This window comes from Oxyura jamaicensis, chromosome 7 (assembly GCF_011077185.1).
Source record: "Oxyura jamaicensis isolate SHBP4307 breed ruddy duck chromosome 7, BPBGC_Ojam_1.0, whole genome shotgun sequence".
NCBI lineage: Eukaryota > Metazoa > Chordata > Aves > Anseriformes > Anatidae > Oxyura > Oxyura jamaicensis.
In genome coordinates, this window is record NC_048899.1 from 16,807,385 (window position 1) to 16,825,359 (window position 17,975).

Sequence of the window (17,975 nt, forward strand, 5' to 3'; positions counted from 1 at the left end):
CTTCCCCAGCGGCTGTCTCTTACATGGCATGCTTTGCAATGGCATTTGAGAGCAAGCAGCACGGGAAGGAGCTGGTGGCAGTGGTTTGCTTTTCTGCCAGACAGCAAAGATCAGCCGTCTGTGGGGCAGATGTAGGAACACCATTTTGGGAGAAACCATACACCTCTGTGATCAGATCTCCACTGTCCATTCCCCACATGATGGACTGGATGAGCACCAATCCTTAGTCATGAATTAAAGTGGAAGGAAAAATAAGAAATAGTTTAAAAACATATTTTAAGCTAGTGTTTTGTAAATGGTTAATTCTCCAGCTTTATCAAAGGCCTGATCTTTACATGAAACCTCCCTTTCAGTACAGCAAAAGCCCATTGTGGTCTGCATTTAAAAGCAGAAGCCTGTGAATAAGACATATTGTTACAGCAGTCCTGAAGCACCAAGAACACAGTTGAAAGGAGAAATGTACCTTTGTGACTAGCAAACTTTGTGGTAGTAAACTTTCTTTGGATTCTGCAGGGACTGACTTCCCACGGTTAGCCTCCTGGTCTCTTGAGGCAGGGGCTAGAGAAGATGTTCATGCATCCTCAGTGCAGGATGCCATCTGGTACTTCTCAACACTGTTAAACTCAGTGATGAATATTTTGCATCCTTTATCTAAACATTGATTTCTGAGGCATTTTTTTGATGTTACATTCCCTGTAGCTCACGGGAATCCTCTTTCTTCCTTATGGAGGAAGTAAGAACAAAAATAAGTCTGACTTGTTCTGAAGTCCTAAAGATACGAATGTTGTTCAAGTGATGAATGATTTGCGCTCCTCTACTATGTGTTGAGAATTATGTAATACAAGAATTCAAGAGGTTTTATGGCTTCTTTTTTTTTTTTTTTTTTTCAGGATGCATTAAGCAGTAACCCCCAGGCTCTCACTGTAGCAGGTACAACAACTTCCATCACCTTTCACTGTTGGTTAAGGAACATCTGTGTCCTGATGGAGTGTCTTCCAGCACCAGAATGAGTTGGTGCACCTGGGATGGGTGGGTTGTCCCAACCCTGCTCGTCCTCTAGCCTAAGTTGTTCTCAGTCTGTAGTCCAGAGTAATGTTTTCTTGTAGCTGTTGTCTCCAAGGTGCTGATAGGAACAGAAAAATTATTTGCAATTGATTTTTTTAATTCCTTTGTATTTCCAAATTTGCTGCTTAGTCTTGAGATTGTACTATTGTACTGTTTCAGTTTGACTAATGTTTAAAACAGCTAAATGAGTAATGTCAATGTTTAAAAATTAGCTGTAGTGAAATCACAAAAAAAAGAAGATTAAAAGGCTAGATTCCCTTGAAGATGTTTTGCACACATGAATACTTCCTTTGGCTTCAGTTGCATTCTTTTCTGAGTTAGCCATTCTTATAAAGAGGATGTGTTCCTGTAGAAAGGAGGAGTAGCATTAAAATCTTTGATTCTGAAATAATGTAACTTCGGAAATTGAAATTTTATATTAAGGAGTTAGGCTGTCATAAATAACCAATACATCAACACATTATAAGCTTTGAAATGTAGGGAATCAGAAAACTAAGAAAATAAAAGTTCCTTACTGACATTCTGTGAATATGTGAAACCATTTTTTGGTGAGAGAATGGTTGAAAAAATAATCTGCATCTGTAGTTTCGCAAGAACAGTTTAGAATCCTTGAGTATTCCAGAATAAATGCTGAACATAATCCTATTTGATACCTGCAGCAAAAGCAGTCGTACTTGATGGCTTGGATATTGTTTCAAGGAGTAGCATCCTTTTTGTTCCTGCGGGTGTTAACACAATTCTTGTTGTAATAGCTGTAGAATTGTCAAAGCTTTTCATTTCAGTGTGTTGCAAACTGATACTTCTTCTGCATATGCCCCCACTCAAAAAAAGTTTGCTTTATGCCAAGGGAAGCAGATGCATTTGACAGGACTGCAAAAAAATTATATATATATGTATATAAATGTAAAAGAGCATAGTGCTAGAGCGGATAGCTATTGCACAACGGAACACTGTGTTTTTTAATTTCAGCTTTGTTACGTGTATAAACTATACTTTTTCCTAAACAATATGTTTTTCTGAGGATGAGTGCTTGCTAGCCTTCCCAAATCTATTTGAGATTTTTAAATAAGCAATTTAAAAGGGGTATATGGTTGCAGTTTGGATATGGGATATTATTTCATTAATTCTGTGCAATAAATTAAGGCAGGGTATCATCATAGATGTCATATGATTTTTTTTCCTTTTTGATGGAAAAAACCATTTCCAGAGGTAAATCCAGTTTTGTAGCTGCGTTACTGAAGTGTGTGTGCAGTTTAAGTCAGATTCTTGGCCAATTGGTTTATGAAAAAACATGTCACATCTTTAATAATGCAATAGTAGTAAGATCTGCCACAAAAACATCTTTCCTGGGAGCAGTGGGAGATGAAGAGTGGGACCAAAGCCCTGGTAGTTATTCACAGTTTGTCTCAAACTGGAGGCATGCTCTGTTATACCTCCCTTTGGAAACTGGTGATGGCAGTTTGAAGTGGGAAAGGTTCCTACTTCACTCCTAGTTGAAGAAGAAAATGGTGTTTAAAAATGCCCTGAGGGACAAATTCTAGAAATCGACAAAAGAGCAATCCCAGTCAGCTGCATTTGCTTAGCAGCTCGTGTGTGCTTGCACTTGCTTATGTCCAAGCAGAGGAATGCCTGAACAATTCAGGCGGGAATAAAGGTTTCTTGTTTGCCTTAATCGGGTGTTGAAAGGCTGGTGTAAGTCTGTTTTAATTGACTAGCTCCTGTGGTGCTAAGAAGGGTGTAAACTAGATAGAAGAAACCGGGTCTGTGTCCACATGAAAATGTATCATCCTTTGAGTTTCGTTTTTGACCTCTCTGTGAGAAACTTTTTGACACAACTTGAGTCAGGATGGAAACTGAGCAAAGATGAGCTGAGGAGTACAGCTTGCTTTCTGCCTCTAAGCAGTGTTATTTCCTGAACCAACATTAAAATTTGAGAACAGATGATGCCAGATTTAACATACCTGTGATTTTTTTTTTTTTTTAGTGAAAGTGTGCAGTTGAGATGCCTATGCAGCTTACTTGTGCTTTTCAAATAGGAAAGTAAATACTTAAAGATTGGAACTAGCGCTTCTTGTCCTGTCCGTTCATTTGGCTGGTGGTGAGTGCCTCCAGACATTCACCTTGCATTTGAGTGGTTCTTACAATTAGTTATTTTTATTCTGGAGGTAGGAGTCTCCTGCCCTCTGTGCAAGGGTATTTAAGAGATCTATGTAATTTGCCATCCTTTTTCTTCCACAAAATGATGCAGAGCCGAATTTGCACTTCTACTATTTTGCAAATTTAAAATGCAGCTTTAAATTGTTTTTAAGTTACTGGAGTGGAATATGAATGTTTAGTGCATATGCACAGGGTAAGATTGCCATTCCCTTTGGCTTTTGTGATGCATGTCACACCTGACCCTGGGGCGCTCCATGGAGGGGCCTGTACAGGCCGTCCCTTTCCCTCAGCCTGTAATTTGTGTTTCTGCCTGGCATTGTGCCTCTGTGCTCCTCTTGGCTTGAGGAGATTGGTGTAGTGTCTCCTGGGGAAGGCTGGAGCAGGGTGTTATTTGGGCTTCTCTCTGTTCTCCTTTGCAGTTGTACAGGTGGGCTTTTTGTCACAAAACTTAACAGAAACTATTTTCTACGTGATGTACAGGACGCTCATCTTCCAGTTTCACAGGTCTCCACTGCCCTGGAAGGAAGAACAAGCTCTTTAAGAAGCTTACCAGCTGCGACTGCAGAGTAGTGCTGTATTAGTAGCACTGCTCCATGCACAGCCTTCTCCGTGTGTCAGGGGCCATCCTGGCACCTTCTGCAGTCACAGAACCTCACCTCTCCCAAGGAACCTGAGCTGAACAACTAGCAATGAACAAGGTTGGGTAAACTGATGGGAAAACTGGGCTGGCCTGGAGGCAGGAACCATTTTTCCCTTTATTTCACTTAGATGTATCCAGCATGCATAGAGGCTCTTCACGTGTTTTTCTCTAAATGGCAGAGCAGTGTTTCATGTCATGCAGTGCTGTTCTGTGTGGGTTACCTGAGTGCCTCCGCTTGGTGTTCTCCCAGTGCCACCTGTTCTCCACTTACCTTTCAGCTGAGCAAATGGACAGAGAGCTCAGAGTGAAAGTCAGCAACGCTGAAACTTAACACAGGTGCATCAACAGGGTTTCATCTTACAGCAAATGAGCTAAGAAGAGGGCACTAATACCTGGTAGTGGTAGCACTGCAGGAACTCTTGCGTGTACTCAGCCAGGTAGTCCTTAATTGCTCTCCAGGAAGGAGATCTTTATTGCTTAAGAAGAGTCATAAATTCCTTCTCCTTTATCAAAGACGTAGGACTATCTGTTGACCAATGAAGAGTTTTAGAATTTTAGAATTTCAGAATTTTAGCTGGATGTGCTTTTCAGTACCACTCTGCTAAGGAAATGTTGATAGGCCTGGCAGTTAGGGGTGCTTCACAGATGTGAGATGCAGTGTGTGGAATGAAGTTACGGTTATCAGATGTCTGATTTGATTCTTATTGTACGGATAAAGCCTTGAAACATTTTCAGTCGAGCTGTAAAAAATCACAAATCCCCAGCATGATGTGTTCTTCAAATGAGTTTCAAATATTCTTTTCACTAGGGGAAATTGTATTGGGTATGTCTCGTAACTCTTCTGTGAATAAACCCACTAGGTCTTCTTTGTTTTAGACATGAAGCTGTTTGGAAGTCTCTTGTTTTCTATCTTTTTGTACAGTTTTCAGTGACTGGAGAGTTTGGTAGTGATAATTGAAATTGAGTTTGACTGGATGGAGGAGGTGGTGGGGATGCCAGCTGGGTAAAGCACTTTTCTTAGCTCTTTTGTCTGTGTGGTTTCTCTGAAAACCTGTTCATCTGTGAGAAGCTGAACGTGACTGAAAGTACCACAAGTCTTGGGTATTGTAGTGTTTTGATAGTCAAATAGAGCTGTGTCGAGTGCTGCTTCAACGCTATGCCTTGCCTTATTTGTATTTGCTTTGCTTTTTAGTTGTTATTCCAGCCACATGGTGGAAAAGAGCTCTTCTTAGGCTGTTTCTTCCAAGTATTTTACTGCTGTCTGTCACAGTAGGATAGACTTACGAAAATGACAATCTTGTTTCCATGAAGGAAGCAGATGGTAGCATCTGACTTCAGGGCCTTTTTCCTGACTAAGAAGGGACTTAGTAAGGGACTAAGAATTTGTTTACTGCTTTTTGGGCAGTAGCAGAGTACAGCTGTTGCTCAGAGGTGCTGAGCTGCTCAGAGGAGCCCTTCTGGCACACAAATATGAGGCTATGCCTGCAAAAGGTGTCAGAGAAACACATTATGACCTGAGCAAGCCCTGAAGTATCCAGCTGCCACCAGGCAGAACCAGGTAGGAAATGTGGAAGATTAGAGGTTTGCTCATAGTTTTTATAATCAAGGGGTATTTTCCTCTTTCCCATTTAGTGTGTTTACTGGTTTAAGGTATTCCAAGTCTTGTTTTTCCTTCTTCTGGTCTTTACTACTTACAGTCCTGCAGCAGTGAAGCTCTGTCTCACCAGCCCAGTGCTTACCAGCAGAGGTGGGTTTGTGCAGGGCTGCAGGATCTGCACTGGATGCTGACCTTCAGGTGCCTTTTGTGCTGCTGACTTTGCTGTGGGAGCCATAAAACCTCAAAGCAGAGCCATCCTTTGCTGAGTGAATGCACCCAGAGCCCTGAGCAGGTGTCTGAGCACGTGGCTCTGCCAGCTTTGAAAACCCAGGTTCAAATGGTGGCTTGTGTGAGTTTAAAGTATAGTGTTGTTTTTAACAACAGCAACAAAAAAAAAACATTTTCTCCTGGTACTGAGCAGATGAGTGGGGGGCAAAAGTGTCCAGCCCACCCAGCCATGTCTGCTGGTGGGGGCTGCAAGAGCAGAGCAGGCTGGCAGTGCCCTTTCCACCATACCAGCTATCCTTTCACATGGACTTGGGCTGTTGTATTTAGCCACAGAGGTAGAAAATAAACTTGTTAATTCTTTTTAATTTTTGCTAGGCTTTTTAGTAGTGTAAGTACTATATAACTGTTCCTTATGTGTCATGCCTGTGGAGATTTGTTTGCACTTAGTGATAAACCCATTTCAAGTCCTAGTTCTCAAGAATTGTGTTTATTCAGCTTGTTTGAAATTCATGGAATTACCAACTCGGGTGATAGGGCATATAAAAAATATGATTTGAAAAACAACTCTAGTTTACACTACTGTAAAAATTGACCATTAGTTTAAAATTGCTGGCAGTTTTGTCTAAGTTTTAATTATAATTTTATTCAAAGCAATGCTTATGTAGAATGAGAACTATCAAAAACTTAAGAAAAACATATTTTCAGTGGATGTTTGCCCCAAATAATGGAATTTCACAGTTTTTAGCACATATTCTGAGTGTTCCAAATGCAAGAGTTTTTGTTGTGGACTATTAGGTTGGACTATTGTCGTGGGCTATTAGGTTGGGAAAATATTGCAGGTGGAGTGTCCACAGTATGGCGATTTACCATTTGGTGTGTTTGAGTATAGCCTGTTGCAGTCTGGGAAGCTGACTCCAGTTGACACTGCATCGAGCTTTCCAAACATTTTTAGTACTTTCTGGTAGCCCAAAATGTTATTGTTGTGTTTTTCTGGATTAGTGGTGTTACTGAAAAATGCCACCATGCACTGTTGGGAAACCAAAGTGTCATTGGAAAAAAAAAAAGATTGAATTAATGCAGTCTTCCAGTATTGGAATTTTAAATATTGTATCTGAACCTTTCTTGTCTAACTGAACTAAAGCAGTTCAATATATAATGTTCATAAGTTTGAGCTTATATATATAAGTTCCTAAGTTTGTTGTGCCCATTGCTGTATATGTGTGCTGTATAACTTGAATTAAGTTTGCTTAGTGAAAGTCAGAGTGAAAGAGTGCCAGCACCCTCTTGTGGGTAGTGTAATAGCAGGGAATTTTGTCTTTCAAGGTGCAAATACCAAAATCTCTTACCTGGCACAATATATACCCACTGCTGTACGTGTGTCCCGTTCTGCCCCCCAAACAACTACTGAACCGCAAGTGTTTTCACAGGACATCACCACTGGACTGAAATACTTTATTTCTTTGGAAATCACTTCTTTAGTTTGTTGAACATCAGGATCATTTTAGAATAACGTATCTTCGCATTGCTAAATTCACAGATTTATTTTTTTTTATAACTAGAAGTTTATGTGTAATAGCAAAGTTGTTCTGCTCCTGATTGAGCAGGAATGTTGTTTGTGTGTGTGTAAATCAAAGAAAATTTCTTGCAGTTAGCCCTTCCTGTTATCCTGTATCTTTCTTATTCTACATCAGTCTTTTGTTTCCAGTGCTGCTAGCTGAGGGGCTTTGCAGTTTTGCAGGGACTTCAAGAGAATGCAAGATGATATATCAAGAAAATGGTGTTTGAAAGGGGGGGTGCCATGTGAGGTGGTGCTTATATGGGTTAAAATCAACCACTGCAAATAAAAATTAAGATTTAAGTTAAAAAAAAAAAAAAGATTAAGAAGGCAACTTGAGATTTGCTTGCAGGATATATTGGTTGTGGTAACACAGAAGTTGATTTTAGTTTTAAACCATTATTAGCAAATTTTTTGCTGACATTTTCTGCAAGAAGATGCAGAGGTTCCAGATTGGATTCTACTAAACAGCTGCTTCTACCTGTGGTTTCTGAAAATAAATTGATTCAAATGCTAGGCATTTTCAGTCTTTTTTTTTTTTTTTTTTTTTTTAATTTTTCCTCGACCAGGAATATTCAGAATAGTTTCTGCCACACCCTTTCCTGAGTTTACAAGGGGTTTTGCTTTGCTACTGATGTACTGTTTCTAACCGTTAGTATGCAGTATGTACTGCTTAGTCTCACAAAACAGAAATTTGTCCCTTTTAAGGTCAGAACTTACCATCTGTGAAAGATAAAAATACTGTGTTTTCTTTTTTTTTTTTCTTGCAGGTTGCAGAATCAGCATGTGTCTGTAGTAGTTAAAAAGGTAAGCAGACCATATTTATAAATACATCGCAAGATTCTTTGTACTTTGACTAATGCATACATATTAGAGATAATTCATCTGAATCTATTGGCAGTTGTTCAAATCTTAAAAAGTTTATGTTTGTACAATAAGCAATTTCAAGAACATTGATCAGAACAATTTGAAAATAGAGGAAAATATTGTTAAGAAATATCTAACTATATCAAGCTGATGTTACAAAAAAGTACTTACCTATTTGACCAAAAATTTGTATCCAGTCCATCTTAATAAAATAAATATAAAAAGCTGACATGTGGGACTTGAGAGTTTTTTGAGTATTTGATCTGATTTTGATAACAGATTGTAATTGGGAAAGGAAGAAATACGTCCAGTATGTGAGCCTGGTAAGCTTACAAGCAGGCTTAGGCCTGTAAGCAAGTCTCACGATACCTGCTTGACTTTTTTAAATATCATCAAGATCTTTGGGACTTTTTAAACCTGCTTTAAAACTATTTTAGATCTCTTTTCTAATTAACTATTGGGTTAATTGGTTCCTGCAACTATAATCTTCTAACTTTTTCCTCGGAAATTTTGCACATCTTACATGAGTTTCTGACATTCATAAGTATTTAAGGATTCTTTCAGAAATAATGTAAAAAATGAAACATTTAGCCCTTGAAGAAAAGCCCATAAGGATAGCTGATGATAGCTAAAAACAAAACTTCTTAATAAATAGATGTACAAAAATAGTTTACTCTAAAATAAATCTGCAAACATCATAAGTTATTTCTAATTTTGAGCTGAGCTCCAGGCTTTCTTCATCAATGGAATATTAGATGTAAAATCAATTATGTATGTAGTGTAGCGGTAGATGGTGCTGTTGGAGCAGATTTAATAATCCGAGGAACCGAACTGCAAGCTCTGAGGGATATGCTGTCAAAGCTGCTTGGAATTTCTGGTGTGCAGCCAGGAGCTTTGTGTTCGATGTGTTTGCTGTGAAGAGCAAATGCTCATGCTGTAATTAGCCTATAGCAAACCCTAGCAGTTACTGCTAGTTTATGTTTATTCTTGCTGCAGAACTGACCTGAAAGAAATCTTGCTGTTGGTCTATGATGCAATCCTAGCGCTTGAAAAATACACTAATTGCATGTAGGGAAAAGTCACTAATAATGCTTACAAAATGCAACGTGCAGACACTTATTCAAAGAGTATAAGCTGATAATAGTGGCAAATCTATAAGTAAATGAGACTTGCACTGATTTTTATTTTTATTTTATTTTTATTTTTTGCTGGTGCATGGAGACTTTTCAGGTAATACATTTCCTGAAATGTACAATTCCTGTTCTCCTCAGGAGTTTTTTTTCCCCTTCTCTCCCTGTGTGTATCAATGGTGCTTCTCCTTCACGGATATGTAGATCTTGTCCTTCCCCTGTCACACACATCTAATGTGAACTGAAATGTCAAACGTGGCCTGAAACTGTTAATTAGCAAGGTACAGAACTGTTACATTCAGGCTTAAATGATGTCTGTTCAGATGAAAAGTGCTTTTTTGAAGTGCAGGCAGTGCTTGTGCTGACATTGAAGCAGTGGGCTTCATACTGGTTTCCTTGATGTCCACCGTAATCTCACCATGACCATGCAGACCTGTTGGGATGTAGCATTCCAGGCCCCAATGCCAGACTGTTGTCACTTTTAAATGAAGCCATTTCTGTTTTTTACATGAAGGGGGAAGTGTTGCTGTATTAATCCAGAGCATGCCTCTGGTCTGTGGACCCAAGTGCATGGTGTTTAGTAAAGAAAGGAGCAGAGATGCTGGAACCAGAAGACATTTGACCTTCTATAAAGGAAGGTCAAGCCTAATGGTCCAAGGGAGGCCGTTCTAGTAAACTGGTATTAAATGGTGAGACTCAGTTCCACCTGTGCTCTAAACCAGTGAACACGTGATAGCAAGCCATGGCATTGGTGGCTTGTTTCTTTTTAAATTGTGCAAACTGAGCATGAATGGGCTTTGCAGTATTTCTTCAGTCAGTGCAGCTGTCCGTTAACTTAGATGCTGAAGTAGAACTTGAACTCCTCTGAAGTGAGTGAGAGTTTGCAGCCCTTAGCACTTAGGCTTCCTGCTGAAATCATGTCAAGTTTCTGTTTCGGGACTGAAATGGAAAATGTCAATGAAATTGAAACAGCATAGTACCATATTATCACATAAGGCTGCACGTTGCTTTTCTGTTTATAAAAAGGCTGGAAAATGACACAGTGAATGTTGACATTGGTAAGTCTGTTAGCAAAACCTGGGATAAGAAAAATGTATGAAAAATGTCACTGAAGCATTCCTGTTTGAGATTTGTAGATTTGTGTTATTCACAAATGTATTTGGTGTGTTTCTAGGCAATATATGAAATATATAACTAAGAAAGTGTGAAACAATTATAAAGGATGCTGAAGGCATCTTTGTTTTATGCAGCTAGGGTGCATAAACTTCTTTCTTACGTCTCCCTGTTTCTGAGAATACACGTAAGGCTGGATCCAAGCCAAAGAATCGCCCTCCTCTTTTTAGTAGTAAAATAAGCAAAAAATAAATTTCCCTTTCCATACCCAGTAGTGATGAAACTCGTGAGGTTGTCTTTGATACTGTCATCTGAAGACTGTGGTCTGTCCTCACCCCTCTCCCTGCCAAGCTGTCCCCAGGGGTTAATTGTCACATGTGCCTCTTGTGGCTGGCAGGAGCAAGCTGCAGTGCTCTGCTTGAGGAAGGGACGTGGCATAGGTGAAGACCACATGCAGTCAGCTCCTTGTGGCTCTTGCTCACTGAAGTGTCACTGTATATTTAGAGGAGAGGGAGAGGGACTGAGCAGGCTGTGACCTGGGCTGGCTGGGGACTGTGCATGGCATCGCTTTTACCCAGGGCTCTCAGCACTGAGAACTTCCCTCAGCACGGTTGGGCGTCGCTGTAAAAGGAGGCGTAAGAAGCGGTTGCAGCGTAACGGCAGTGTTTTAATTGCTGTATTGTCAAAACCAAGTACTAGGGGGCAGGTTATAAATGAAAACATGCAAAGGTTTTCCAGTGAGGTTTGAACTTTCGTTACTGAGTGCAACTTCAATGTTTTCTGCTTGGATTTACAGAACAAAAGAAATATTTTGAACAGAATCCTTTGGGATCTTCCAATCTTTTATTTCCCTTAGCTTTTGAAGCTTGGAAGTAAAGTACTTTTTAAAAAATACAGAACTTCTCTGAGGTTGCAGCTTTCTGCCTTTTACTGTCTTCTAATACCATTTTTATTTCATCTATTGGCATTTTTTTTTGTGACATTCAACAATTATATATGCCATTGTCTCTTAACATATAATTGGATAGCCATTAAACTTTCCTTTCAAGGTGTCTGTAGTTTTTCTTCAATGATGAGGATAAATCATGAAAGCTGTTAAAAAGGTCCTTCAAAACTTCTTTTCATATAATAAAAATACAGAATATTCAAACAGTAGGAAGATAAATTTCATTGAATAAATTATTTATAATACAAATACTTTATATAGCATACAATATATTTACATTATATAAATAATTGTATGTAATTTATTTTTAGTTATATTTATATTATAGTTATTTATTGTTCTTATTATTTGTTATTTATATATAACATATAAGTGTATTCAAATGTATTTATGACTTCAAAATACTTAAACATACAGTACTTTTCTACAACTCCACCTAAATTAGCATACAGTGTATGTTTAGATGTCATTTTTTTTTGACATGACTGGCTTATAATGAATTTAGAAAATTACGTTTTTATGACATGCTGCTTATATCCTAAATATTGCAGCATGTGTGACTGGGCAGAATCACTTGGCTGCAGTGATTGTACTTAATAAACAGCCGGACTTTGATTTTTGCACTCCATGTTAAAACAAAAATCCCCTCTACTATAGTACAGTGGAATCCCAAGTTTATTTTGGCAGTGTACCTGAGCAAAAACAGTTCTTACAAGCAAGGGTCAGGTTTTCTCAACAGTCATACTGCAAATAACATGGCTGTTTATGCATGGGCTAGCTGAACCCAAATCAGTTAACTAATATTTATGTCAATTATTCCTTATTTTTTCAAAGTTCTTTTCTGAGTAACAATTAACCTTCTTTTTTTTTTTTTTTTACCTTTTGTTACAAAATTAACATTTTTGTAGTTTTCCCAAAAACTGTTACTCTGGTTGTGTCTCTTACTCCAGAGCAGGTTGTTAGGAATAAAGCTGAGCGTTCAGTCATGCCTGCTGTTCAGTGCAAAGGCACAGTGCCACTGGAGTCCTTTGTGGAATTTGCCAGATGTCACTTAAAATTATCAGAGGTTGATTATGAATGAATACAGAGACATTGTGTCTGTAGGACCTGAGAGGTTTCTGAATGGCTGTTTCTAAATGAGTTATTTACAAGCAATGAATGAGTTTATTATCGCGGTTTTACTGCATTAAAGAATCTGCTCTAATAAAAGTTTGGAAGGACAAAAGTCAAAAATGCTGTTCCTTCTTGAGTGAAACCATAACTGAGCAGAGGACAGCTGGGTTTCAGAAGTTTCTCAGAGCTGTGATTTTGATCCGAGCCATGTTCTGGCATGCCTTGCTGGAGTCTGAGTGTACTTAAGCCACCTCAGTTCTACTGGTGAGCTTTGCTCATGCCCAGTTACTGATGGTACCAGCCCATACTGTAGTGTGAAACAAAGCAGTGTCTTCTGTGCTGCATGCTTTCTGGTGCTTCCACATTCTTGAAGTCACAGGTGAGCTGTTTCCCACTGTGTTCTCCCTGTCCCTTCCAGCTGCAACCTCAGCCCTTGGTTTCACAGTGTATTACCTTTATTGGCAACATCATGAGACACCACTGTGCCTCTCTTCTTACTTCCCAGCCACAATATCCAGGCATTTTCATTGGTACTGCCAGCTATGTCCATGTGGTGAGAATCAGCCCCCTCATCTGATCGGACACGAACAGCTCTTGGTTGGCTGCGTGGCGTGGCTGTGCGGTAGCTGTCAGCAGAGAGGGAGAGGTGACATGGCCTGGTGAGGGAGTGGTGAGACCAGTGTCCTAGTTCCCAGTGAAGACAGCATATGTGATTACAGCCTCAGGCTGAGTCAGTATTGCTTGTTCTGCTGCATCCTGAGTATTCTAGCACTCGCCCAAAAGTATCTGTGTAATTGCTGATTTTTAGGTAGATATGTACTGTGTAAATAAAATGTCCACAGGTAAATGGAACTGATACTGTCTGTGGTAAAAATAAGGAAAGTAAAAGTCTGAAACTGGTGGGAAGTAATGGTATTATTGAAAATAACAAAAGAATGTTGAAAAAATCAAAGATGTGCTGCAAAGTAGGAGTTGATTCTCAATTTAATTTGATTGTCAGCAAAAGGAATCAAACTTTATAGATACTACATGTGACTAGGTTATCACAGAACTATTTTGCATTTGTACTGGATTTTACTGTCTTCCAGTAGCTTCTGAATGTTTAATTATGGTAAAGAATTGGCAGAAAATGAATGCATTATAAAGAACGGTGATGCAATGCAGAACGTAGAAAGCATAGTCTTTCGTTGTGAATGCTTTAGAAAATGCACATGCACAGAACTCAATAGATGGGCAAGTACAAGACAAGTTAGTTTTCCACAGTTTGATCTGCTCCAGCATAGGAATGTAAAGCATGTTAATGCTCTGCTATTTTTTTTTCCTAAATGTAATAATGGATCTTTTGTTAAATGGGTGTCCCTGCATATTTCTGGCATGGTTTTGGATTCAGTGCTCCCTGTTGGAGCACTCATGGAATTATGAGATTGGAGCAATTGCCTAGAAAGCAACAGATGTTACGTACTTGATTAGTTTAAGGACACACACAAAAAAATGTAAAAACACAGCATCCCCCCAGCTAATCACCTCCTAATTAGTGCTTATGATTTGAATAAAAATAATTGCTTTCTTTCAAACAAAATGCTGAATAGATAACATGTTTTGTATGTCAGGTGCTTACATTCACCTTTAGATTTCTTTCTCTTGAGGTCATGAGCAAAAATACCTGCATGACCAAAAAAAAAGAAGTTAAAATCTTTTTCCCACAGCCAGATAACCCATATGTAATGTAGTTCGAGCGTTTCAGTTAATAATAAGAACCAAACAAATGTTCATCAGTATGACGGTGGATAAACAACTGCATTTTCATTGCCCTGGGTGCTTGAATTGTCTGTGTGTTAATCTGCAGGGTGAATTTGACATCATTTTTACCTTGAAACGTGTTGCTAGATCCCTGTGGGAACAGCATTGCTTCATTTAACTATTATGAAAGCTGCCATCAAACACAAATTGCTGACACTTGGAGTTATCTGCAACTGTTCTTTAAAGAAAACAACTACCAGTAGTGAGATAAAATAGTTTATGCACTCCTTCAGATTAAAAAAAAAAAAAAAAAAAGCTGTAGTTCACCATATAAAACAAAAACAAATTAGAAACATTGCAGAATTTGCAGTTCTCCAAGAGCGTGCCTCAGCTTACAGAAATAGGCACACTGAGGAAATACTGTGCAAAGACTGAACTGCCCACTGTTGCTTGAGGAAGAAGCCATGGACAGGCCAAAGCAAAGTTAGTGCCCAGGCTGCTGCTTTTGGAGATCTAACAGTTTACCTTGTATGTTGGTACATGAAAGCTTAAGTATCCTACTCTCTGTGTTTTCCAGACAGAAGCAGTCTTCGCCAGCCAAGAAACCAGCAAAAATATTTCACAATGGATGTTGACGATGAAGAAAACATGAGTAAGATGTATTTGTTTACACAATAATAAAATATGTTATCAAGGTGACTTTTTCTCACAAGCCACAGGGGTAGCTGAAGGAACTTCGAAGCACAAATTAAGATGATATTTGTATGTTTCTAAATACAGTATAGAAAAGTAAATCAGAGCTTTTGAACTAAAAGTTTTTTTACACATGATTACATGCTCATCTAATTATACCATGTCTCTCATTTTTCTTCCAACAACTGTTGAGTTGTACAAAATATTACCATGTTTTGGACTGGCATTGAAGTAATGAAGATGGATTTCTTGCATTAATAATAGTTTGGTATACTGCATTCACATGCTCCATATGGGACCTGTGCCTCCCACTGTGCTGGCATGGGTAGCACCTAAGACCTTTCCTGAGGTGTGGGTGCACTGTGCTGCTTTTTTGCAAATTACTCCCCTCTCAGAAGGGCTGGCAGTAGAGTTACAGGTCACCAAGGTAGGCTGGGTCAGTATGAGAGCAAATTTGTATGGGACTCTCAGCATGAGAGCCTTCTGTGCAGCTCTAGTTATGAGGTTTGATGGAAATAAAGATCATTATTACCTGAGAAAGTGGGACGAGTGGTGATTGGAGAGGTTGAATACCAAGTCTTGTACAATGCATTAAGTGAATGTGTTTGGGATGACGATTCCTGTAGTCAGTAGTGCACAAACCGTGTTAATGGTGGCTAATCATGCTGGGCTCTGAGCTTTTTCACCTTGAATAATCAGGTACTGGGTGAGGATTTTTTGCCTGCCAGTGAAGTTTGTTGTGCAGTGGAAGGTACTGCAGTATCCTACATCAGTGTGCTTATGCTGAGGTCCAGGAGGCAGAAACTTACTGGAAGAGGTAAAACCTGGAAGAGGAATAATACCGATGATGAGGGTTAGGGACCAGTCGGAAGACGGGAGAAATGAAGGAGACTGAAGGGTGTAAAATAAACAAGGGAAAGCAGAAATGAATGAAGGAAAAACAAAATGAGTGTCTAGAAGAACTCTCTGCAGGTCTTGCATGACTGAGTATTCTTTCTAGAAGCTGGTTTCTCCAACCCCAAGCTACTGAATTAATGAAGTGTTTAAGCACAAAACCAGCTATCATCTTGATGAAAACACCGGTGAAGTGCTATGAAATTGCTAACTATGTGGTGTAATATAGATCTGATAACCTGTGGAGAAAATTGTTCTCATTTAAAATGTTACAAAAAATATTGTAAAGATTTATGGCCTTTCAACTGTTTTTTTGTTTTGTTTTGTTTTGTTTTTTTATGAATGAGAGACCTGTTCTGTTTCTGATATGCTTATGTGCTATGCCTGACAGTAAATTATTGTATATGATAACAAATGTGCTTATTTCCCCTAAGTGGCAATGTCTAAATCTCTGGCAAAGCTGGAAAAGCCTAGCAGTATGGGAGGCTTTGGAACAGAAGAGTTGTAATTCAGTTTGAAAGAGTTACAACATATTTTTGTTGGGAGATAAAGATGTTAAATGGTTTAAAAAACAAGCCAACAGAAAAAAGCCAAAAACTTAACTGGAGTAGAATTCTTCTTTTTTCTTTGACTGACACAGTGATCTTTACTGAAATATGCTTGCAACCACTTCCACTTTTTCTTTCTTTTTTTTTTCTTTTTTTTTTTTTTCTTTTAAAAGAAATTTCTTTAGTTGGATACTTTAGCTATTTCTAAGAGTGGTTCTATGAGGAGAACTTGAAAAAAAGGTAAGAGGTGAATTGGATAATTCCCATGATTCTTCAGATAAAACATACCCTATTTCAACAGGACTAGATCTGGGTATGAATGGTGCCTTCCTGAGCTGAACAAAATACCAGCTGTTCAATAGTGTCATCTTGTAAATTCCTTAAGCAACATATTCAGGTTTTGTCTGCTTCTGTTGCTGTGCTAGCACACCAATATGCAAAGCAATTCAAATTCACTGAACTTTCTGTCTTGGCAGGAGACTGCCTCTGCTGCATTGTTACAGGTTTGGGACATGCATTTGTGTAACTTCATTGATCTCCCAGAAGTAAATTTTGCATTGCCTGTATCACATTTTGTAAAAGAAGCCACAGGTAACAACATCATCTTGGATGACCCCAGTTAATAGAAGGTGTAAAAAGGCTTTTCTGCATCTGTATGACCACACAAACATCATGAATTTGGAATGTTAAATTATCAGATTTGGAGAGGAAAATCAAAATTCCTAAGTTCTACACCTTGATTTATACAAAGATTTTTTTTTTTATTTTTATCTTTGTATTTTTGTATCACTGAAGATGGCAAAGTGTGATATCAGAAGTGCCTATAAAAGCCTTACATGGAGCGTGTCCAAAGAAGGGCAACAAAGCTGGTGAAGGCTCTGGAGTACAAGTCATATGAGGAGTGATTCTATGAATTCTGTCAATTCTCTGAAGTCTATACTTACCAATTACCTCACAGGAAAGGGGAAGTGGTACATTTTGCAGAACACTTGTAACACTTGCTGAAGTGTGTGTCCTGACCTTTTTCTTTGATTGTTTTCCCCCCTTTTTCTAAAAAGATGATCACAAGAAGTCACATTTTTTATGCATGTGTTTCATATGAAAATAAAATAATAATAAAAAAGACTTATTTAGGATTTCCCCAGGCCAGTACATGACAACAGTATATAAAGGGTATCTGGAAACATCCTTCTAGCTGTGGTTCAGCTAAGAGTCGTTTAAACATAAGTAAGTGTGCTCCGTACCAGATAGAGCAGAGAGCAAGGCAAGATCCCCACTGAATAAAGAATCTTAATTAGAGGTGTTTTTTAATTACATGGGAAAAAAAATAAACCAGCATGCTTGGATATAACTTTTTTTTTTTTTTTTACTGGCCTCTTTCCTTCCAATATGTGCCTCTTTCCTTCTTTGAGTTCTGTCAGCTTTGTAAACCTCTCAAATAGATTACTTCAGTGGCAGAACTTTTCTTTCACTGAAGTTGTTGGCATGTGATACTGCCAGTTGTGATTTTAACCAAAGAAGCTTCAGCTGACATTACTGAAGTCAAAACTGCCAACTATTTTTAGTGATGGGAAAATAAGCTAGTCTTATGAAAACCGTCTTACTTTTAAATCATGGGTAGTGTTAATTTTTAAGAAAACATGACCCTGTTGTCATGTGTTTATATCTGTTAACACCACTTGAAGGAGC

General features: G+C 38.6%; 1 protein-coding gene across 5 annotated transcripts in view; it reads left to right on the top strand.

Annotated features, from left to right (window-relative positions):
• ADARB1 (adenosine deaminase RNA specific B1) overlaps positions 1–17,975 on the top strand; it is an 85,113-nt gene that overhangs the window by 28,111 nt on the left and 39,027 nt on the right. For 3 of the 5 annotated variants that reach the window (XM_035332310.1, XM_035332309.1, XM_035332311.1), the window contains exons 2-3: positions 8,013–8,049; positions 14,729–14,803. In XM_035332310.1, coding sequence (XP_035188201.1) covers positions 14,776–14,803 — 28 coding nt within the window. In that variant the 5' untranslated portion in view covers positions 8,013–8,049; positions 14,729–14,775. Of the gene's footprint in view, positions 1–4,429; positions 4,686–5,494; positions 5,610–8,012; positions 8,050–14,728; positions 14,804–17,975 lie in introns of those variants that run through there. The other 2 variants (XM_035332307.1, XM_035332312.1) reach the window with 2 other exon arrangements.